Below are 23,651 nucleotides of genomic sequence, written 5' to 3'. Positions count from 1 at the left end.
ATCCAATCGTAAAGTAGTAACAGTTAACATAATATAGCCTGTGTACACAAAAATACAACTCCTGCATCTATTTATGCTTTTTTTTTTTAAAAAAAGAGCATGTTTATTCTTCCTTTATATAACTTGAATACTGCATATGTAATATAAGTGGAATTGGTATGGACAATTGGCATGAAATACATTTTTGCTGTCTCAGAAACATGGAGGGGGCAATAAAATGTGTTCTGATTTGAATAATTTGTCTTAACAATCAGTCTTTCAGAATTGCCATTATCCCAGTATCCAAACTTACTCAGAAGATGATAGCACTGACTCAGCAGATAATCTCTCTCAGCTCCATTTATAAACCCCAAAATGGAGTTTCATTTCCTTCCCTCCCACCATCTTCTTTCTGTCTTGGTTTGGTTGGGGATTTTTTGCTTTTTTTTTTTTTTTTATGTTTTTTTTGCTTTCTCTTTGTTTCTTTCTGCCTTTCTGTCTCTGTTTTACTCACCTTATGGTTCTAAATGCAAGAAATAGGCAGGGTTTTTTGTCTTAGCTAGTAATTTGGCATGCAAAACGTTAAGGGAAATCTGGACACTATAGCTATGGCAAAATCTCAAGTTACAAGGGACAGTAAGCCATTTTGGAATGGAAAAGTAAACATCACAGCATCTAGATTTTTCTAAATCCATTTTCTTTGGAGAGATGCACAAAGACATTGTTCATCCCTAATATTCCTTTAGAGATATAGGTACCAAAATAATAGCAATTCTATATTAACTGTTTTCCTCTTTGAGGTCTTCTACTTTCAACTGTCAAGTGGAAAATACTGCATGACCTTGCTCCATTCTTCTCCTGACGTTTTAGAGACATGCTGATGATGGTTGAATTGGACACACTGAGCAGCTCTGACCTCCATTGGCTGAGGGGCAGGGTGACTAATCAGTAACTTGTACACCCTTATTCAGACTGAAATGCCACCAAAATAGATGTTCCTTGAGGCGGGACTTGACTAAGGGAGAGGAGGGTAAAGAACGATGGTGTAAGAAAAAAATCTGTCTTAGTTTTGAGCTATCAGTGCTCCATAAATTTTGCAATGTTAAGACTCCACCTATGTTACAATTGGAACCATGTCAGGCCATAGGACTGGAAATGTTTATGTGTCCTTAACTCACACTCATGTGAGGCTGCTGACTAGTTTTATAAATTCTCAAATTTAATTCCTGGGAAAAAAAAAAAAAAAGGAAAAAAAACAAGGGGTGTCTGTCTGTGTCTGTCTGGGGGGGTGGGGGTGGGGGGGGGTGTGTGATGACACACATGGAACCAAACAGAAGGGAAAACCAGCTGCTTTGGAACTGAAGAGAACTTCAGAGCTGCATGTTCAGTCTTATGATAGAGTTGCATTTCTGTGAGCTTTGAGGAGCCTGGAAAAATTGATCAAATATTGCAGCAACCCACTTTGCCTCAGACAACCATGTCCTATGGTTTTTATGCTTATTTCTTTCTTTGTGTCAGGACGGGAAGATGGAAGATCTTAATTCCATGTTGTACTATGGTAACACTTGAGAAGCTTTGACACTGAATTTTTATCCCAGAAACTGAGTCACACTCATGGTGGCCTCTCTAGTTATCAAAACTCAGGTCTGTGAGAGACAAAGACCAGGCCCTGTAATGCAAATAGGCATTTGGTTCTTCAGCAGGTGTGCCTGAAGGCTGGAGGTGGTAACACGGAGGGGGGCTAATTTAATTCTAATTGAGTAAGGAAGTTCATTGCCCTTGGGCTGGAGGGCAGCCTGTGGCTTTCCTCCTGCTCCAGTTTTCCTGGAAGTCAGCTGCAGGTTGTGTCCCAGACAGGGAGAGGGGCAACACACTCCAAAGGTACTGTTTGTAAACCCCAGAGCTGATGAATATGAGGAGCTAAAAAAAATTAGCTTTATCTTCTGTAAGGTCTGCTAGCAGGGCCTGCAAGCTTGGCTACATCCCCGAGGGGGAGGTTGTGCTGCTCACAGGAGTGTAGTCATGTTCTGACCATCTGCATCACCTACTGTGAGCAACACCCCAGGTGTCTAGTGTAGGTTGTGCACATTATGTGAGTAGTCCTTAGAAAAGTGAGATCCTTACCTCCTTCTTTCCCTATGTGCTGCTCCTTCCTCATCTAATCTTTGGTTTGTGTATCAAAAGCATTTACAGGGCTGTGACTTCAGGGCACAGTTTAAGTATGGCTGCTTCTAGCACGTTTTCTGTGCCCAGAGCACCAGATTGTTTTGCTTTGAGAATAATGTTGTAGCAGTGCTGTAAAACTGAGTTATAGGTTACTCTCTGCTTTGGCTTTGTGGGGAGGTTTCTCCCCTTGTGTGCACAGGTCAGGCTAGAAACTTGCTTAGCAGAAGCAGTTCTATCCAGCAGAGGTGACAAGTACATCTGACAAAAGTTTATTTGTTCTATATTATCATTTGGCACATGATTAGAACAGCCATCTGTTCTCTTAATTTCTATCAACCCAGTTTAGACTGCAATAACATAATGCCATTAGATGTGTTTCCAACCAAGTGAAAACCAAATATGATTTTTTTAAGCCATCTTGAGGATAATATTACCCCTGTTTAAAGACTACCAGCATGCTGGGGGAAAAGGACATGAGAAAAGAATAATTAATGTTACAGGTTTTAAATATGCTCATTTTCATACAAGGATATTATGCGCTAATTTGACGGGAAGGTGTTCACATTTTCTTATGAATTATACATGAGAACAATTTCACATAGGAAACCTAAACAGAATTATTTTAACTTATTACTCAGACCTGTAAAATTTTATTTTAATCTCTGATGTTATACAGTCTAATTGAAAGCATTAAAACCTTGTATAAGAGCAATTTCATAATTGTTAATGTGACCTCATCACTTAGAGAAATGAATGCATGATTTGCTAATGCAGCCTAACTTTAAAGAAGTTATTAGGTTATTTAGGGCACTAGTCAGCAGGTAGTAAAATGAGGGGTGTTTTTCTAAAATGCCATGGGATTTGGGGCCCTTAATTCAGGTTGGTCAAGCCTAGCTACGTTGCAGTTTCCTCCCTCTCCTCCCTCTTTGTTCTCTTCAATGTCTAACTACTTTGAAATATGTATCTCCAGATCAAGTGGTTTTGTAATATTTCAGATGAAGACATAAATTTAAAGTTTCAAGTAATGAATGAAACTTAGTTAAGGAAAGACATGTTGATGAAGTATGCAAACAGTGCAAACGGTGTAATGGCAAATGATGGCATGGCTTGGTGTGTTGCATAGGGCTTGTGTGATAAAGAGGTCTGGTTTGAACACGTAGTTTTTCCTACAGCCAATTTTAGTGTCAAGACAGACAATAGGTTGCATCTGCAGAGCTGGGGAAATCTGTTCTCTAAATCCATGACTCTGAAAAGGCATCACAGTTTTCAATGAATAACTGAAGCAAGTTACCATTGAGAAGAAGACTAGTGTAATTCCTGAACGCATAAATGGAAGGAAAATTTGTATAGAGGAGAGTGGTGATACTCACTATTGCCAGAACCATTACTGAACTTAGGTGCATGATCCAAATGTGAAAAAGAACTGCAAAAAGTTGTTAAGGTGTTAGGCATAACCTACCGGAATATTTCAAGATATGAATAATTCCCAGTAAATGATTTAGGAAGTTCAATCTGTATAATTAATTAAGGTGAAAGATGGTTTAAGAGGTAATTTCCTCATATTCTGTAAAGTACTTAAATGGGCAGAAGATTTCTGATTGCAAAGGAAATCTTTAATGAAGGCACAGTAAGATCCAATAGCTGGGGTCAAAGCCAGATAGACCACAAACAATAGGCTCACTTTCAAAAGTGAGAATAATTAACCATTGGAATAATTTGCCCTGGGGTATCACATGCTCTCTGCTTACAAGAAATCTTTAATCATGACTAATGTCTTTTTAAAAAAGCTATAGCTTAACTTCCAGATATGGACTTGGTGCAGAAGTTAATGGGTGAAACACGAAAGGTGAGAATAAATGACTTTAATGGTGTTTCTAGTCCTTGGATCTATAAATTTTTTTTTCAGTCCCACAGTGAGGCAAAGTTATGTATTAATGACAGATGGGATGTGGGAGAAAGGATTATGGGTTCCATTCCTTTTCCACTGACTTGTGTACATTGATCCGTGTATCTCAGTAATCTTCTCTGTAAAACATTTAAATTTTAAATAGTAATATGTTACTACGGTTGCCCACCTTACCAAGGCAATAGGTAGTAAGGTTTTCTCACATCCTTTGAACTCTGAATGAAATGCATACTACAGACGTTGGACCAGGTTTTCAAAGGTACCAAACACTGAAAGCCAAAAAAGATGTAAGCTTTCAACCTCTCTGAAAATCAGATGCTGAAATTATTATAATCAAGTTTTCAAGGGATTAATACAAACAGTACTGAGGAGGAATAATAAATTGGAATTATGAGCTATATTTTGACAGTGTTCTTTTTAGGGCTGTGAAGGAGGCTTCTCTGCCTGCCTTCCTCGAAGCCTGGTAACAGCCAAACAAACAAAAACCTTCAGTTTGTCTCAAAGGATGTTCCATTTAAAAAAAATCTTTATTTGGCATATTAAGTAGGTGAGTCAAAAAATGTAGACTTTGTTACAGCAAAGCAAGAGCAATTAAATTAAATGCGCCTCAAGAAGAAAGCACTCCTCTAGATCAACAGGGCAATAAGAGCTTGTTGATCTCCATCCTGGTGCATTTCTAAACACTTTTTGAAGTACAGAAGGCAGAACACTCAACACTTCGGCTTTGTCACAGCTGACAGCCTGTCAGTTTTAATGAAAATGCTTTCTGTTTAGAAGATGACAGAAATTACATGCATTTCCCATTTTATTTTTTTGTCATCTTTTCTGTCTTGCATTTTTTCAATAGAAGGGAGGATTGGTTATTAAAGCATTACATAAGTATGCAAAATTTATTAAGAAGAGAGGAAAAGGAAAAGATTTAGCCCTGCAATTATACACAATGTGTGTTGGTGAGAAATGTATACTGTGGGTAACGTCTGATGTGTGGCAATAACTATTTGCTTTTACTTATCTTTAAAGTGGGTGAGGCAAAAATCTCTAGATGATCCTTTAAGTGAAGGTTTTATTATATAATTGTCTGAGTAATTTCCAACAGGAAGATGATCTAAGCAGTCTTAGATAGCTCAAATATGTTCATAACTTCTCTAGAAAATATAGCAAGATAACACTGAAGAATTTATTGGCTCTGCACAGCTTTCACAAACCCCTTTTATTATGTGGCAGGCTTTTAATAACTGTACCCACTATCATTGACCCAGATGTATAATTGCACCTGAGGAAACTTGCTTCCAGGACTGAGAAGGGAAGGCTTCACTTGCAAATACAAGTCAGTACTATGGGGTCTGGGAAGAGCCCACAAACCTACACATCTTATTTAACCTGGCAGTAGCTGTTCCCCATGTTTTCCCAGTTTCGATTCCACAGGAAGCTTTAGCAGCAGTAACATGTACAAGGTAGAAATCCTGAGGAAGTGAGCTTTCAGCAGTTTTAAGGAAAGCTCTGAATTTGATCTAACTTAATTTCTGTGAAAGTTGATTCATGCTTACCCTAATAAAAGAGGCACATTTAATTATTAACAATGGCCTGTATAGACCGTGTCTCAAAATTGTGCAGAGAATCTGAAAATAGTGAGAGCTTTAGAGAAGCATAGAGGAAAGAATTAATTGTTAAACTTCGGATGTGTTTGTGTGATCTTAAACTTCTGCATACTGGTAGTCTCCGTAAGTGAGACTCTGTAAAAATGGGATTATCTATTTAGCAGTGGTGAAATTGGATCCCAGAAAAAGAAAGCTATGTGAAGTCATTGTACAAGGAGCACATTTCTGCCTCTTAGCTGTTTAGGTTCCACTTGCTTGACACAAATGTGGAGCATGTGCAGATTTACTGGAGCACCATTTTATGTGTTCATGATCCTGTGATGTGATGGCAGCTGAGCAGCCTCTTCACTGACATCTACCCCAGCACAGTTTGGTAACAGAATTACATCCCAGCTTGAAAAATATGATCTCAGTCTTGATCAGGCTGCAGAGGACATGTCTGCATGGTATGCGCAGCACTGGTTCAGCAGCCAGGCATCCCTGCCAGCTGAGTAGCATTGCTGTGGGCAAGCACACGTCTGAACTGGCTGTGCTGTCTGAAGTACAGAGCTGGTTAATGCTCACGCAGCTGGAAACAGAAGCAAGAAGAGATTGCCTTTGCTGCTTACCATCATTAACCCCAAGTAAAGTCCTTAAATGTGATTCCCATCTCCTGAAGCTGTCATTTTACACTGTCTACAGACTAAGAGAAACAACTGTGCTTTAATTACCTATAGTCCTTATAACATATTTCTTGGCAAAGATAGATTTGCTTTATGAATGTTGCAGTAGTGCAGAATCTGCATGTGACACAGATGCCAAACAGCCCATGGTTTTCACACCACAATTCTAAACACCCTTCTCACCTAGAGTTAGGGGTAAAGGTAAATGTTGTTAAAGGGTACAGATGTGGAGTAGCTATATGTGATGAGGAGACAGCGGAATGGGACAAGTGTTTATGTCTGAGTAATTGGGGACTGTGAAAGGGAAATGAAGAAATACTCAGCATAGGATGTTACATTATATCTAGAAGTCACAGTGTAAGAATCATCAACAACAAAAAGAAAAAGTGTTCTGTGACCAACAGGAAGCAGTGCTCTTGTGTGAATCATTATGAGCCTGCCTCCCTAAGAGGTGGTGGGATTCCTCTTGCTGTGGCTTTGGAGCTAGGCTATAAGACTGACAGCAGGTAAAGAGCAATCTTGTGATTGTTACTGGGGTTCACTAAGTGACTGCTGGCGCACTTGCAGGCTATGCTTTCTGGTTGCTATTAGGTAGCTGTTAGCTGACTGGTATTTGTAGAAAACCTCATTAGCATGTTTGGTAAAGCCAAGGTATTTTGTGACTAGTAAATAAATAACTTAGTAATGGAGAAGCTAGGTAAAACACATTCTGTTGGTTTAACTTCTTCTTATTAACCGTCTATATAATTTCCTCCAAACATTACAACTAACCTGTTAAAATATAAGATGCGATGTAGCTTTTCTTTTTTCGTGCAACCTTTTCAATACCATATTTTGGACACTTAGCTGTGACACTGAAATATTACCTATTCAGGTGCTTTTCCTACTACACTCATCAGTAAGTTTGTTTAGAACTAATTTGTGTTGAAACACAAGCTTCCTGTATGCAAGCAATTAATTTTTCAGAGGCATATGAAGTCAGTATGGCCTCTGTATAAGAACGAACTTTCCTCTCCTGTAACCCCCTCCCCCCAGTCTGGAATACAGTGTTGCTCACTGCTGAGGAGAGTGCTCTTGCCATCCAGTCCTCCCTCCTCCTTCACACCTTCCCTTGCCTAGCTCTTCTTCTTCAGTAGCAGGCAAGTGGCTCAACATCTTCTATGCCTCCGTTCTGGAGATTTATTTTGTTAATTTAGTTCTTCGTAATGGCACATGGTATTTGAAAAAACAAGGCACTTGAGAAGGATATGTGCAGTGTGGTTTATGCTTTTCCAAAGGTCTAACTGCTTTCATGCTTGTGCATTGACTTTCAGGTGAACAGTATCAGCCAAGATAAGTCACCAGTGTGGTTATTTTATAATTAAGTATGTATACAAGGATGAGAGAGGTGGACTTATGTTGTTTTATTCAATAGTCTCTGCTCTAACAGTTGGTCCTGTCCTGTGACATTAAATGGTTGTTAAGGGTTGGTTTTTTTTTTTTCCATTTGATTTAGATCATGGTTTAAAGGAGATTGCCCTCTGTAATGTTACGGTTTCCTTTCTGTCTTTTCTCTGCTGGACTGGTTTCCCACCAATACATTTATGAGCAAGCACCCTGACTACACTTAATTATTAAAAAGTCATTGCTCAAATAGACCTCTGAAGAAAAAGAAATATTCTTTACTGCATATTACTTAGTATTATTTCATAATGGGTTTAATCTTTGTTTATTCTCTTCCCTAATTTTGAAGCCATGTATATTTTATAATACGATGTCCATGCCTGTACCTATGTAAGACCTACCAGTTACTACAGAAAAAATAGCAGATATAAAAAAGAAAAGATATTTTCTCCAGTGTAAAATTTTTAGAAAATCATGCATAGCTTAGACTGCAGTATTTTTAAAATGGAAAGAGTGGTCAGGTGAGGCCCAAGTCTGCAATGCATTCTAACCACATTGCTTCCATTTATCGTAATATGGGCAAAGCTTTAGAGTAAACATGTACCATGTAGATGTTAGCTTGTGTCCTTGCTTTTAGAACATGCATTTACAACACAACAGAGGCATTTGTGCAGGTGTCAAATGATCAAAACTGCACCTGTGTACATATGTACCTTTACATTTTCCAGATATTCTTGAGTTAGTAACAAAAAATATGTGTTTGAAGAGAATTTCAACTATATTATTTTCAATGTAAATGAACACTAGGAGAAATGCTGACCATGAACCTGTCAGTCTTGTTCAGTTTTAGGGGGCAGTCACTTCAATGGACTTCATTTTCTTCCAGAAATCAACTTGTCTGTGTAGAATTAAAAATAAAAGAAAATAACCTTTGGATTTTAAATATCACATTCTGTGCTGTTTATTTAAATGCTTCTTTTAGACACAGTCTGTCTACCTGCTTCCATTCTGCTTCCCTAATCACAGACTGCAATATGATTTGAAAAAAAACCCTAAACCTCCACAGCAGATAAGGTAATATATAATATAAAATAATAAAATATACTGATGATAGAAAACATCTTCTGCTAGTGGCTTGGCTGTGGAAGCAGTGAGCTGCAGAGAGCTCAGCCTGTCCTGATGAGGCCTGGAGTGCATTAAGCTACTGGGAACGTGGACAGGGTAGGGTGAGACTGTTGCTGACACTCGTGCTGTCCAGCTTGCAGCTAGCGCGGGTGTGTACAGCTTCACCGGGGTCAGCAGGGTAGGCGACATCAGCAAAGCTGGTTTTGCTGTCCTTTTTTTCCCATCACACCTGAAGCAGGCTGTGGAGCAGGGCTGTGCAGTATGTGGCTTTTATGGCTGGCATCCTTTAGCAAATACATTCCATATTCTTGGGGTAAAAAGGTTTCTCCTTTTGTGAGTTTCTCTTGCTTTCACTGATCCCTTTAGTTTTACTTTTTATGATCTTTTTTCCCCTCAATTTTCTGGTGTACCTGGACAACAACTGCCATTTTGGCTAATATTGTTTAATTATGCATGCCATCCCAGATTGTCTTTCTAACACATACAGCTCTGCTGGTGAATTGCTGTCATATTAATATTGAATTAAACTGGATTAAATTCCACTTTGGTTCTTTACTGTGTATTTTATTTCAGATGTCTCTTGGATGTTTGTTGATTGTGATACAGACCGTGGCACGTTTCTTTCCTTCTTTCCTCACATTTTCCTTACAGATACCTACCTTTTTTTTTTTACAAGAAGTGCACATGCATTAATATCTTTATATGCATTTGCAGTGAGTACTTAGTAAACTTACAACTGGCAGCTTCTACACTCTGGCAAAAAATCCTTTAGGACCCTCCAGCCTGTGTCATCCATCCCTCAGTGTGAGCAAGCGGAACACAGTACCAACCTGCAGATATTTTAAACACTGCAAATTCTTGTGTCTTTCAGGACCTAGATTTCTCATCACATCCACAGGAGCCTTGTATATTTTAGACGTACAGAATGAAGATGGACTGTACAACTACCGATGTATCACAAGGCACAGATACACTGGAGAAACACGACAAAGCAACAGCGCAAGACTTTTTGTATCAGGTGCTCCTTTATGTATCATGTTAAGTATTGTATATGCCTTTCTTTAGTGTGCTAAGCTGGCAAGGCAGGTTCCTGTGCACACATGCACTAACCACCAAGTCATCTATCAAATGGAAGATAGAATTGGTTAGCTGCTGCTGCAAAATAAAATATCCCATTCTAAAATCCCCTCCTTTTTTTTTTCCCTCCTGTTTTTCCCATTAGATACTCCCAGAGAGCCTGTAGGGTGCACTGGCGTTTCATACAGCAATTTTTAGTAGGTTTAGAATACTTTATAAAAGGACTGCGGATGGGATTCATCCCATTAAAAGTAGACTTGAGCAGTGAAAGTATCTAGTCAGCTTCCTTTTGTAACCAAAGGAGAGGAACTCTTCTAGTATTAGTGTATCTGACCTATTTCAGCTGCCCACTTTGGAGTGAGATTAGTTGCCCCATGGTGCCTGTTTCTCTCTGTTAACCAGATCAGGAGCTCAGCACATTTAGCTCAGCTGTAGGTATTTCCACTGCAGGAGTCGCTGGTTAGCTGAAGTGAGTTTCAGCCTTCCTTTTCATTCATCACATTCCTTCCCTGGGGAAAACAGTGTATTCCCCTGCTTCCAGGAGTGATCTCCAGCCAGAAGGGTATGTGACCTGTTCCAGTCCACACAGGGTGCTGCAAGCAGATAGGACGGTTAGCTGGTGCCTTGTCCATGGGCTAAGAGTCCCCAGGCAAAATGGCCTTGTGCAGCAGGTAGGGAAATGAGAAGGTGGATGGGGTACTTTAACTTTTCCTTGTAATTGAAAATTATCTCCTGACTGGTGTGTGTGTGTGTGATGGACTGTTGGGTTCTCACACACACACACTCCAAACACTTAGGACTGTCAGTATAGTGCTGTTCCAATCCCACCTTCTCCCCACTTTGTCTCAGTGAGAGGAGGTGCCAGTTGTGGGTGAGATGAGGAGGAGCAGACCCCAGGCCTGGGTTTGGGACTTGCTCTCAAATATCTCTCTGTATAGGATTAGCTCTTCTCCTTCTCCCCTGCCTCTCCTTCATTTGCTGGGTGCCTGTAACCGCACCTTGTGTTTGCATGTGAGCAAATCTGCAGTTGTATTCCCACATCCATAGAGTTCACCAAGACTGTGTCTGAGACTCTTCTTTCTGCTTCTATCCTTGCCCTACAGAAGACATGCCCACCATCCCACTGAAAGCCCCACAGAGCTTTTTTCTCCTTCTCACTGTTACTGAGTTGTCCTAAAGTTCCTAACCCTAAAGATCAGTCAAGGTATGGTGACCTTCACAATCTAACAGTTGGTGGAGTCATTCTCATTTTGACCTTGTCATCTTGTATTTTGCTCTTTTTATCAGAGAAAAAAAATAAATCTACTGATTAGGTCTCAGCTTTCCACCTTCTGTTTGAGAGCCCTAAGAGAGACAGAGGTGGGCATAAAGTTTTGCATTGGTAATATACTTCTTGCCCTCCCTCAAAACAGTAATTGCTGAAGGATTCTGGAGCCCTCTGAACACACAAGCCAGTACTTAAATATACTGATGATAGAAAAATAGTGTGATTGTTCAGGTTAGAATCACTTACCGGTCAGATCCAGGAGTTTCTTCCTTTGGTATGTGTCCCCTGTGAGTAAAACTCTTGCTTCTGCTTTTCCCAGCCAGATAAAGAAGTAGTTTTCCTGCACAATAATCTGCCTGCTTTGGTTTTACAAGGATAGGCAGGGTTCTGTCCTTCTAGCTGGCTCCATAATATGGTCTGCTTCCGTATGAAATCATGCTAAGGCTGAGCCAGTGGTAACATAAATAAAATCAGACTTGTATCTTGGTTACCACAGGGAAATTTATAGTTATTTCACTGAACAAAAGGGGGAAAATGAAAGCTCTGTCTTTTTTGTAATTCAGGACAAGCGCCCTAAAAGATGTGCTCTGTCTGGAGTTCCCTTCTCTATTCTCCTCCACTGACCAAATCAAACTAGGAAGTTTAACCTGTGTGCAGTAGGTAATAGCTGGCTTTTTTAAATTCCATGGGGGTAATTCTTTATCACAACTATAGTGGGCTCTGATTTCCAGTCCTGTTAGTCCAATGAACAAGTGCAGCAATCATGGTCAGAGTTTGTCTCTTTATATTTGTCTGTAATGTTTTCTTTCTTCTTTACTGGAATTTGTATTTTTAAATAGCGAGTCCTTTAAGAACTAAGACCAGAGAACCCCTGAACATAGTTATGAAAGGTCTGCTTGACTGAGACATACAATTTTGCCTGCCTTTCTTTACATGCATAAATATTCCTTGCTTATTTGAGAATGCAATTGTGGTGGATATCGATCGTAGCTTCTCAACCACATTTTTAATAGAAGTTAAGTTTCATTATTGTTTGAAAGAGTGAGAAAAGTAATGTATATATAATAGCAAATAGACACGTGAATAATTAGTATGCCTATGACCAAAGCTAAGTTTCAAACATCATTTGGAGTAAGAACATTTCCTTGAAAACATGTGGCCTTTCTAGGTAAAACTAAAGCCAAGACCATTAACGTGCTATTGAATATGCCTTTAATACCCATTATACTTTTCCAAAAATAATTTTGTCCAGCCATGAATCCCAGATACCAAAATCTTTACTGTTTTTTAATTCCCACCCTCTAAAAAAATACTTGTGATTTTGAAAGCATAATGAGTTTCTTGATCTGTCAAAGATCCAAAGCAGAATATTTTAGAACAGTACTTTGCCTCAATTTTTCCAGCATTGTCCTTGCTAGAAGTCATTTGCAGCTGATTGATAAAGCACAGTAAAATAATTATTCAAAAGAGTCCATACCACATATTGGAATTCGGTTATGTTACTTTGCTATTTGCCTCATTGCAGGTGATTGTAAATGAAGCCTGGGATTTCTTTTGTCTTTTTTTTTTTTTTTTTTTTTTTTTTTATGCTGGAATATACGCAATGTAGGAGCTTTAAGTAGGAGTCCATTCCAGGGACATCCTAAAGAGATGGTTTTACCATCCATTTTAAGTACAGAGTGCAAGAAAGCAGGTCACTGGAATAATATTTTGCACATCCCTGAATATATTTTAAATACGTCCCTTTTAAGAACCAGCTCAAGGCTTCTCAATGTGAATCCCAGGTTAGCTGTTCTGTGGATGGGACTCCAGGCTGGGCTGCCCCTGCCAAGGGTCAGTTTGAGAAGGGAAAAAGTTAAGCAAAGTTGAGCAGAGAGGAACTTCTGCTCAAGTTCAGCAAATGCAAGTGTGAGGTGCTGCACCAGGAAGGAATAACCCCACAGACCAGTACAGGCTGGGGGTTGACCTGCTGGAAGGCAGCTCGGCAAAGAAGGACCTGGGAGTTCTGGTGGACAGTGGGTTGCCCATGAGCCAGTGGTGGGCCCTTGGGGCCAAGAAAGCCAATGGGACCCTGGGGTGCATCAGGAGGAGCATGGCCAGCAGGTCGAGGGAGGTGATCCTGCCCCTCTGCTCTGCCCTGGTGGGGCCCCATCTGGAGTGCTGTGTCCAGTGCTGGGCTCCCCAGTTCAAGAGCGACAGGGAACTGCTGGAGAGGGTCCAGGGGAGGGCTATGACAATGATGAGGGGACTGGAGCATCTCCCTTATGAGGAAAGGCTGAGGGAGCTGGGCCTGTTCAACCTGGAGAAGACTAAGAGGGCATCTTATCAATGTCTACAAATATCTTAAGGGCAAGTGTCAAGGGATGGGGCCAGGCTCTTTTCAGTGGTGCCCAGCGACAGGACAAGGGACTGTAAATGGGCACAAACTGAAACACAGGAGGTTGCATCTGGATATGAGGAAAAACTTCTTTACTCTGAGGGTGATGGAGCACTGGAACAGGCTGCCCAGAGAGGCTGTGGAGTCTCCTCTGGAGACATCCTAAACCCACTTGGACATGATCCTGTGCAGCCTGCTGTAGGTGAGCCTGCTTTAGCAGGGGGTTGTATTAGATGATCTCCAGAGGTCTCTTCCAACCCTGACCATTCTGTGATTCTGTGAAATGAACCTGGGTTAGAGGACACAGGGAGTGGCGTGCTGTTCTTGAAGAGCGAGAAATGGTAGCTGCAAAAGGAGACTGTGCCTCCCCTGGCATCTGCTGCTGTAGTTGCCAGCTCCTGGGCTACCCAAGCTTCTGCGTAGGCATGGGAGCAGGAGGGCAGCAGCTGCTTTGCTGTCACTACCAGCTTGTTGTCTGAGGTGGATTTGCACTTTGCCTGGGCCCAGCATTGAAGCGTATGTAGTTCTCTGCAGCAAACTAGGAGGACATTGGAGTGTGATATTTATTAATCACAACTTTTCCTTACCATTACTTTCATTCCTCCCCTGCTGGCCCTCATCCTGTTTCTAAGTCCATGCAGTACTTTGTACTTTTGTACTTAAAGGTTTGCAAATGGGGCCACGTATACCCTTCATAAAGTCTTGTGAAGTTAAAAGTGTATGGAGAAGATATGAAACTACTGTGAGTTTTGAGTAGGAATGCACAGACAATGCCTTTAAAAGTCAGTTCTTTTATTATTTAATTATTACTTTCAGTTGAAGAAATTGATTTCTTGTAGCTGTAACCTTCCTAAGAGACAAAGCTGTAATTTCTTGCACACTTACATTTTTACTGAGTTAATTCCTCAGGCTGAACAAAAGAATCTATGCACTGAAAGCATAGATGTCTGATGACCCAAAAGGTGAGAAAGGAGCTGGATAATCAATTATTCAAATGAACATTGGTCTTCCCAATAACATCCTGGAAAATCGTACTTTCACTAAGCCAGACATAAACAGCATGGCAAGCTCAAAAATATAACCTATTTTGATACCAAATATGGACCTTGAGGCTACTGATGCATGCATAAAAAAATTGTTTACTACTGGCTGACACATTTCTAATGAGACAGACAGTAAGTTGCTGTAAACTGAATGTAGTTTTGCCTTCAGTGGCTCAACTTTTTGCTGGCACCTAGAGAGCAGCAAAACCTCTGTAGTCATCTTTCATTGAACTTGACATTTAGAGTTTTACCTAGATATTTAGATAAAATTTACTCAGCCTGTTTATTTACCATCATAGTTCTAGTTTCTAGATTTATAGTATAACTTACATAGTGCCTCTAGCTATTTGCTCTCAAGTGTGCCCAGGTGTGACTGCAGTTCATGAAGATATATCTAAGCCAGTTTTGAACTAACTAGCTCAGGTGCTGATTTCACTATTGCTTGAGTAGTTTGAATTCAGCATGAACTGCTCCTTTAATCTTTCCAGCTTATAACAGCAACCTGCTGCAGCTGCCCTGTGAGCAGTACCTGAGCTAGCTAAGTCAAAGACCACCTGAAAATGTCAAAATGGCTGCAATTACACCTACACCCAAGCAACAATGATGTAGATATACCCTAAAAGAGACCAGTGTGTCAGATAGAAGTTGTTGATCAGCATGTGGAGTTTCTTTGTGAGACAAGTCTTGGCAAAGTGGATGCATCTGATGAGAAAATACTTAAATGAGTATTTGTTGATTTATTGTTCAGTATTTGTGTTGCAATAGCTCCAGGGTAGGCTTCCCTCATGCTGCACAAAACTGTACATCAAATCAACCCCCTCCTCCAAAAGTTTTCGAACCTAAAAAGTAGAAGTCACAAACAGATTACTCTTTCTGGTGGGGTACATGCGCCTCTGATGAAGGTATTCTGTCAGAGTTCTGTGAGATACATAAATATATGTGAGGTGCTACACTAGTGTGTTGATCTGAGAGCTGTTTTTCTAAGTAAGTTGAGCACAGAAAGTTGCAGTATTGAGCTGTAAGTTGGACTTGTCACATTAAGTCCTTTTTCCAGGGAAGAAGAAAAGGCTTGTCTGTCAGTTAGACTGGAGACAGAAATCCCTGTATCTTTGCACATTTCTCTCCTGACAAGGGAATAAATCACTCCTTTAATTCAAAATCTTAAAACCACTGAGAAGCACGGAGAATGTGTTGGCTTCATTCTAGTCGAGTAGTGCAGGAATAACAGTAATAATTGTTAAGGCAACACATTCCTGGCTCACCAATCCTTTGATAAGGAAATGAAAGATGAGCAGAGAAATGGTTGCCACCTGGAAAAAATCCATTGAGAGGATTTCCAAGTAGTCATGAGATGCTTCAGTAGTACATGCTGCTGGATCCCAGCCGCCACTACGGAGATATTACAGACTGATGGCTGGGTCAAAGCAGCAAACAGTACATAAAACACTGGGCTAGTGAGTCAATAAATGCAGAAGGGAAAATATTAGCATATTGCTTATTGAATGAAATAATTTTAATGCTCCCATTGAAAACTGCTGTTTGTTCTTTCAGATCCAGCGAATTCAGCTCCATCTATTCTAGATGGTTTTGACCACCGTAAAGCCATGGCAGGACAGCGAGTGGAGCTGCCTTGCAAAGCATCAGGGCACCCCGCACCAAAGTATCGTTGGCTGAAGGACAACATTCCCTGGGAGCCTGATAGCAGGTTTCGGCAGACGGTTACAGGTCTGCTGATTGAGAACACGCGTCCCTCGGACTCAGGCAACTATGTCTGCGAGGTGTGGAACAACTATGGGACTGCTGAGATGATAGGACGACTGTATGTAAAACGTAAGTCCTGGAGTGAGTGAAGATCCAGGCCACTTGTCTGGGTGTTTGCGTCAGGGAAGATGATGCCTTGTCCTGCTGTACCTTCTGTTTTGTTACTTTATCTTAGCAATGCTTAAACTTCTCAAAGTTGGGGAACAACAGAAGGTAGGCTCTGTGGAGATGAGTTAGTGGGACAACCGAGCAATCAGAAGTGCAAATAGACGCAATTTCTAATGCAGCTACATAATTTATCACATGGAGGATACGTAATTTAGAAGCTTGAATTGGATGCTTAAAAAGAAATTGCAAATGTTCTCATGAATAAAGCTGCCAAACTCTCATTGCCATGACTCATGCTGTTCAGTAATATTGAATACTCATACCTCTCCTCAGCTGAGTATTCATGTGTGAATATTCTGAATGTTTCACAGATTCTAGAGAGATAATTATTGCTCAGAAGCATTGCACTGGAAAAGTGTTATTCTTCTATTGTTAAAATAAATAAATAAATATATTTCCTGGAATAGAAGTAATGCTTTGTGAACTAACATTCCCCACCTATACAGCATGACTAGCAAACTGAAAAGGGAGAAGTTTGCGAGCAGTATAGGCCGTAAAAATGTCTTCCCAAATAATCATACATAATGTATTTGGTCAAAGTAAAACGGAGATGAAAGATCAGTAATTCATGAATTGTTAACAGAGGAGCTTTACATCTAAATGTATTCTTAAAATTAGTTTAATTCAGTTTGCCTTGTATGTTACAAAGTCAAAACTTCCAGAGACATGATGTAATCACGTTGCTAGTGATACCAAGAGTATCCCCAGTGCCCGATGATAGTTTTACTTATTCAGTGGTCAAACAGCCAGTAGATATCTTCTGGATCAGGTTGGCGAGAAGCAATAGTTGGGCAAAGGCATTTCACCTTGCTCTGCAATGGAGGATGTGGTTTACTTTCTTGCATCATCATGGCTCTGAGATGTTAGTGGTGCACTTGAGCATGTCTGTTTTGTTTCATATGTCATTGACAGTTTTGAGCCTTTGTGGTCTTTTGCATAGGAAACAGATACTCAGTGACTTGTAACATGCATATGAGCACAGATTAATTGTTGCTCTGGGCCACTGTAGAGGAAAGGTCTGTTACAGATGTGTCTGTGATCCAAAATGACTGCGGCCACTGAACTGTGTGGGTTTTTTCCAGCCGTCTGTTTCCATTGGGCCACTAAAGATTTATTCCAGCCTGTGTGTTATAAAATGTTCAGTAAAGTGAATGAGGTAGCTGAGGAAATTATCATAAGTGTGTGTATACATGTGTTTGTATGCATGTATAAAAACTGGTAAAAAAATAAATAGAACGGTATGTATTTAGTATCAAAGATGATACCAGTGGTGATAGCAGTCAAACCAGTATATGCAAAGCATGAGATGAGGTCTACAATCAGTAATGCTGATAACTGTTAGGTGTCAGGATAAAGACTTTTTCCCTTGCGTTTACATTTATGACTTTTCTTCAGCATGGTTTATCTTCTTTTTTTACAATATAAAACTTCAGTACCTATGTCCTACTGTTTCTTAAGGCTGACTTGAAAATACTGTAGTCCTCCCGTATTGAAACAGAAAATCTTGTGGGCCCACATGCAAAAACACTTCTGTGAGGACTGATCTGATGGATACCTATGGATGTATCTATGTTAACATTTTAGCATGAATCTTCCACCCTTAAAAGCAAATCTCGTGGACATTGGCATTTACAGCACTTGTTTGCATCAGGGAGTAGGTTTGGAACACATAAACTGGTTTCCTTTTGCAGGAAATTAAACCAGAAGATGCATTTCAGGAATGCATTTAATGTACCAGTTCTAACGTCCATGCTGAACTAATGTGAAGTAAGGTCCTGCCCTCCCAAAACATGTGTAGGGCCCTTGTTAGGCCCTCAGCACCAATGGCATTACTCAGTAGATCTGCTGCTAGTGTTCATTTAGGCATGGGATTATATCATGTGTTGAATAGGTTATCCCAATAGATCTATGTTTTGTGTCATGGTTGTAGATGGAAAAAATACAGGTTTAGAACAAACACATTTATCTGTTGTTTAGGGATTTTTTTCAGAAGGGTATGGCTGTGATTTTTGTTGTTGTTCTTGTTAATTTGTTACTTGCACATAATTCACATGTATACTTACTGTTTTCTATTTCCCTTTCCCTATCCTTTATTTTGATTTAAATCTTCAGAACCACTAAAAGCCACTATCAGTCCACGGAAGGTAAAAAGCAGTGTTGGTAGTCAAGTGTCCTTGTCCTGCAGTGTGACGGGAACTGAGGACCAGGAGCTCTCCTGGTATCGTAATGGTGAAATCATCAACCCTGGTAACAATGTCCGGATCACAGGAGTCAATCGGGAGAACCTTATTATGGATGGCATGGCCAAGAGTGATGGCGGAGCTTACCAGTGCTTTGTGCGCAAGGACAAGATGTCTGCTCAAGACTATGTTCAGGTGGTACTGGAAGGTCAGTCACTAGCTGTTTAGCAATTCTGGTCTTCATAATAATATATATGGTCTTTGGTGCTATCATTGTATAATGAGGGTAGTGGACTCTGAAAAACAAAAGGGTTTATTGTGCCCCACTGAGCAAAAACTAACACAATGAAAAAATTAATTTGAAAACAGAAATCCCTCCTGGGCAGTCCTTATAGTCAATTTTACTGTTTTTCTTTTGGTGGGGTGGATTTTATATCAGCTTTTCAGCAAGACATGAGAGAAGAGGTCTCTGTTCAACTCCAAACATCCTCTGGGCATGGCTTTCCCGGTTGGGTGTATTGGCTGAGGGCATAGAAATAATCTTAATTAACTGACACAATGTTCTGCATGATAATCAAGTGACGAAAGTTATCAATTTTTACAGAGTTGGTTCACTAATGAGGCTGTAGTGCAGTTGTGGCATGGGCACTATTTTTAGAGTCTATATAGAGAAAGAAGAGATTACCGGCCTGGACTGAGTTACCTCGGCAACCATCTCCCGTGACTAAGAAAGCCTAAAGAGCATATTGATAATCTATCATGATGTTGAGAGAGTGCAGGTTATCAGAGAGCAACAGCAGGAAGGATTTCAAAGACACTCAGGTTTTACTGGGAAAATAATGTCTGCTTTCATCTCCAAAAAAAAGCCTGTCACTTGAATTAACAAATAAAAAAAAAAAAATAAAAAAAAGAAGAGGAGGAGGATTGGCAGAGGTACATGGTGTGCACACTCACAGATTTATTGGTCCTGTGTCAGCTTTCAGGATAAAAAGCTTTATTTTTCTGCTGCTATTTTGTTTTCTGGAGGGTGACAGTATCTAATACACAGTAAAGGAAAGGAAAAGAGTCAGATGAAAATAAATAAATAAATTAGAACTCTGTCACATAACCAATGGGACAGAAATGAAAGAGAGAGGGGGGAAGAGGAGAAAATTATGAAATCAAATAAAATCAAATGCTCCTCTGGGGATGTTGATGTCTTTCAGCAGCCTGAGAGTGACAGTGCCTTATGTTTTTTACTATGTGGCAAGCAAGGGAATTTTGCAGCCCTGTTTTTAATTCTGTTTTGTGGGGAGTCTTGTACACATTGTGCCAGTTCCCTCAGTTTCCTGCGTGATGTTGCACTGAAATTGCAATGCAAGAATTGTGATTTCTAGGGTAATCATGGTTCAAGCCTCCCAAACATATAAGTAATATGTAAGAGAGTGTACATGAAGGGACAGTACATAATGTGCCAGTCAAATGGTGTATCACAGATCATGAGACTTCTCAGTCCTGTCCTGGCATCCTCTGTCCTGTGCAAAACTGAAAGGAGTTGTTCTTGAAACTCTTCATGTACAAGATGAGTTTTCAAGTGTCTTTGGCCCCTCTCTAGGTAATAAGGCACCTTTTCCTTCTATTTCTTGGAGGCACTAATGCTGTAGGAACACTGAAGTTAGCTGACTTGCCACTTGGCTATTTAAAACCAGACAGTAGCCTGCAACACTGTTGTCTAAACTTTGGACTGGATGGCTTCCTGTGCTCTGCATACTGCTCCTGGTGTGTGGCCTTTTGCTCCCAATTACACTGAAATGCCTTCTTAGATACAGCTTTGAAAGTATGATTTTCAAAGGAGAACAAACATGCATTGCAGGATCCCAGAAAGGACTTCCTAATAGCGGAATGTTGACACTTATACATGTTACCCGGCTGAACTCTCTGGATAGGTGGTTATTTAATCCTGCCCACTACTTACAATCTCAAAGTTTCTGTCTCCATCCACTCTCTTTGTTCACTTGCTTGGTAGAGGCTGAGTAAATTGTGACACAGATCACAAAAGAAAGCATTTGAATGCTCTCATTTCAGAGGAATATTTACCTGTAGCACAAAATGACCACAGAAGGGAATTGGCATCACTGCTGTTACTGGCAATCTGTATTCAGAGAAGCTTAATTTAATACTTTTCTGAATGGGGTATTGTGGGTCAGGACTAAACTGCATTGACACAGCTGTGTGAAATTAGCCAGTGCAGGTTGTGCCTGGCTTTTGCCAACAGGATTCATCCTTAGCTTTCCAAGGAGCTGAAGTCTACCAGGAGAAGAAAAATACCAAATGTGTTGCGGTCTTGCTGTATGTCTTTTGTGACGGACTGTGTATGGCTTTAACGCTTTTCTGCAAGTACCTGGCACTTCATATAGCTGTGCAGAGCCCTGGTCCATCTATTTGAGTGCTTTTCCTTCAGCACAGCCAGTACAAAAAAAAATCAACCTGTAGTAAGCAAAGGATCATTTAAGTACTCTGCTACCAAAATTTGTTTCCTTCTCTCAATAGTTACAAGTTACATCCTGAAACATAATTGTTTACAGTGCTTCTAAATAAGATCTTGGTTCATGTGATAGGCTCCACGATAGAGGGAATAAGCTTTACACCCTATAAGTACTATTCTCCTGTTCTTTTTTCCCCTGGCAGATGGAACTCCCAAAATCATTTCTGCCTTCAGTGAGAAAGTGGTCAGTCCGGGAGAGCCAGTATCCCTTATGTGCAACGTGAAGGGGACTCCTCTGCCTACTATCACTTGGACGCTGGATGAAGATCCCATTGTGAAGGATGGCAGTCATCGTATCAGCCAGATTATCACCTCCGAAGGCAATGTGGTCAGTTACCTGAATATCTCTAACACTCAGGTCCGAGATGGTGGAGTTTATCGCTGTACTGCCAACAACTCTGCTGGAGTCGTCCTGTACCAGGCTCGAATAAACGTAAGAGGTGCTTGTCAAATCAGCTCCTCAAAAAAACACACATAACTCATTGTAGTGGAGAAGATTGTTGCATGTGATTAAATGAGTCTTGGAATGCCAAAACCAACTTACTGTTTTTCCTCTCCTTTTCTTCCCCGCTCTCTTTTCCCACCCTGCCTCTCCAGCCCCATCTAGAAAGTGTATGGTATGGTTAAATGTTGGAAGAACCCTATGGCTTGTGTTCTATAATCTTTTTCCTATACTCATCTCTGTTTGTTCCGTTTCTTTACTTTTGTCGTGCTATGCATGGATTTTTTTTTTCTTCTTTTTTTTTACTTGTCCAACATTCATTGTATTTACTTGTGTATACAGTACTTTAGCTTGCATTTCTAGCCCTACATGGCATAATACCCATCCTCATGGTATTATACTTCATATACGTCAAAAGAAAAGCTAACTTTGTCAGTGTTCTCATGTGTAACAGGATTCCAGCTTTGTATCAGTTTTAGTATTTCACATTAATTAAATCATCCTCAGCCTTTTAATTTGTAATGCAGCAAAGATTATATCAGGGAAGTGCTGGATAATGCAGACATATACCCCCACATAATTAGTATGTATGCTGCAGGGTGAGGAAAAAGTAGAGCATATAAAGATTAGGGAAACTGCTTAAGTAGCTCTTGAAAGGAAAAACTGTCAAATGCTAAGAAGTGTTCTGCAAGCCACATCTGTAAATGTTGTTAACGTTTGTATATTCAGAAAAATTATATGCATGTTTCCTCAAGCACATGTGCCTTTAAATTGTTTTCAAGAGTTTCTTTTTACCTTTCTAGGGCCAGCAAGCATTCGACCGATGAAGAACATCACAGCAATAGCTGGACGGGACACCTACATCCACTGCCGTGTGATCGGCTACCCGTATTACTCCATCAAGTGGTACAAGAATTCTAACCTGCTACCATTTAACCATCGCCAAGTGGCGTTTGAGAACAACGGGACACTGAAGCTTTCAGATGTGCAGAAGGAAGTAGATGAGGGTGAATACACGTGCAATGTCCTTGTTCAGCCCCAGCTGTCCACCAGCCAGAGTGTGCATGTGACAGTAAAAGGTGAGGTTAACTCGGAAAACTAGAGCCAAGCTAATGGCTGTGTTGTTTATAGAAAGGCAGAATTGCACACATGGGATTGTCCTGACAGTTAGATAATGAGCACTTAAGAAGGTTAATCCAGATTTGTGTTTATTTTTAATGATGACATAGATGCTAATCAGTCACTGTGTCTTGTTCTCTCTTTTTTACCCTCCTTCATTCAACTAGCAAAGTACTGCTTTCTAAGTGGAAGCCTTGCAGAAGCAAGCTTTCTGTGAGCAGTTTTCACTACAACTAATTCAGTAGATTGTTCGTCACCTAAGTTTCACTGGTGAATGTTTCTGTGCTGGATGACAAAGTTCACATTTTCATTAGCCAGTGACTTTCCAGCTTTTAAAGAATACGATAAGAATTTTAATGTATATGTCTTTCTGCCAATAAGCAGAGACAGGAGCTAAAAGCTTTAACCTTGCTTTCCTCTTATTAAGTGTGCTTTTCTGAGTGTCCTCATGTCTAGAAAGGTAGCATTGTAAATAAATGTGACTTGAAATTCTAATAGAATGCCTAAAATCTATTCTAATAGTCCTGAACAAGGATGTTAGGATGGCCCTGAGAGACTTTAGCAATAGAAGAGAATAGGAATTTTTTAGTATTGTGTTCTGACTGTTCTGATATTGGCAATGTTTAGACCTATTCAAAGGACACAAAAGACAGAAAACCTGATTGCAGTAGCACCTAGGATTGAGTGATGGGGCCACTAAACAGTGCACTTCATATGAACTTGTAGGAAGAATTGAGGTATAATTTTACTGTTCCTGAAGTTCTTAAAAAACCTTTCCTGGGCACTTTTTCAGGGGAGAGAAGAGGCAGGAAGGTTGATTCCTATATCGGTTTTCAGATAAGATGCAGAGAACAGTACAGTAAAATGACTTTGT

The 23,651-nt window shown here is 40.2% G+C and overlaps 1 protein-coding gene across 2 annotated transcripts in view; it reads left to right on the top strand.

Moving 5' to 3' along the window:
* DSCAM (DS cell adhesion molecule) overlaps positions 1–23,651 on the top strand; it is a 484,929-nt gene that overhangs the window by 274,184 nt on the left and 187,094 nt on the right. For both annotated transcript variants that reach the window (XM_080376609.1, XM_080376610.1), the window contains exons 4-8: positions 9,691–9,837; positions 16,135–16,413; positions 18,625–18,900; positions 21,360–21,656; positions 22,462–22,737. In XM_080376609.1, the coding sequence (XP_080232735.1) occupies positions 9,691–9,837; positions 16,135–16,413; positions 18,625–18,900; positions 21,360–21,656; positions 22,462–22,737 (1,275 nt within the window). The remainder of the gene's footprint in view (positions 1–9,690; positions 9,838–16,134; positions 16,414–18,624; positions 18,901–21,359; positions 21,657–22,461; positions 22,738–23,651) is intronic.

Source organism: Falco punctatus, assembly GCF_963210335.1.
Source record: "Falco punctatus genome assembly, chromosome: 2".
Classification (NCBI taxonomy): domain Eukaryota; kingdom Metazoa; phylum Chordata; class Aves; order Falconiformes; family Falconidae; genus Falco; species Falco punctatus.
This window is presented reverse-complemented; position numbering and strand designations above follow the sequence as displayed.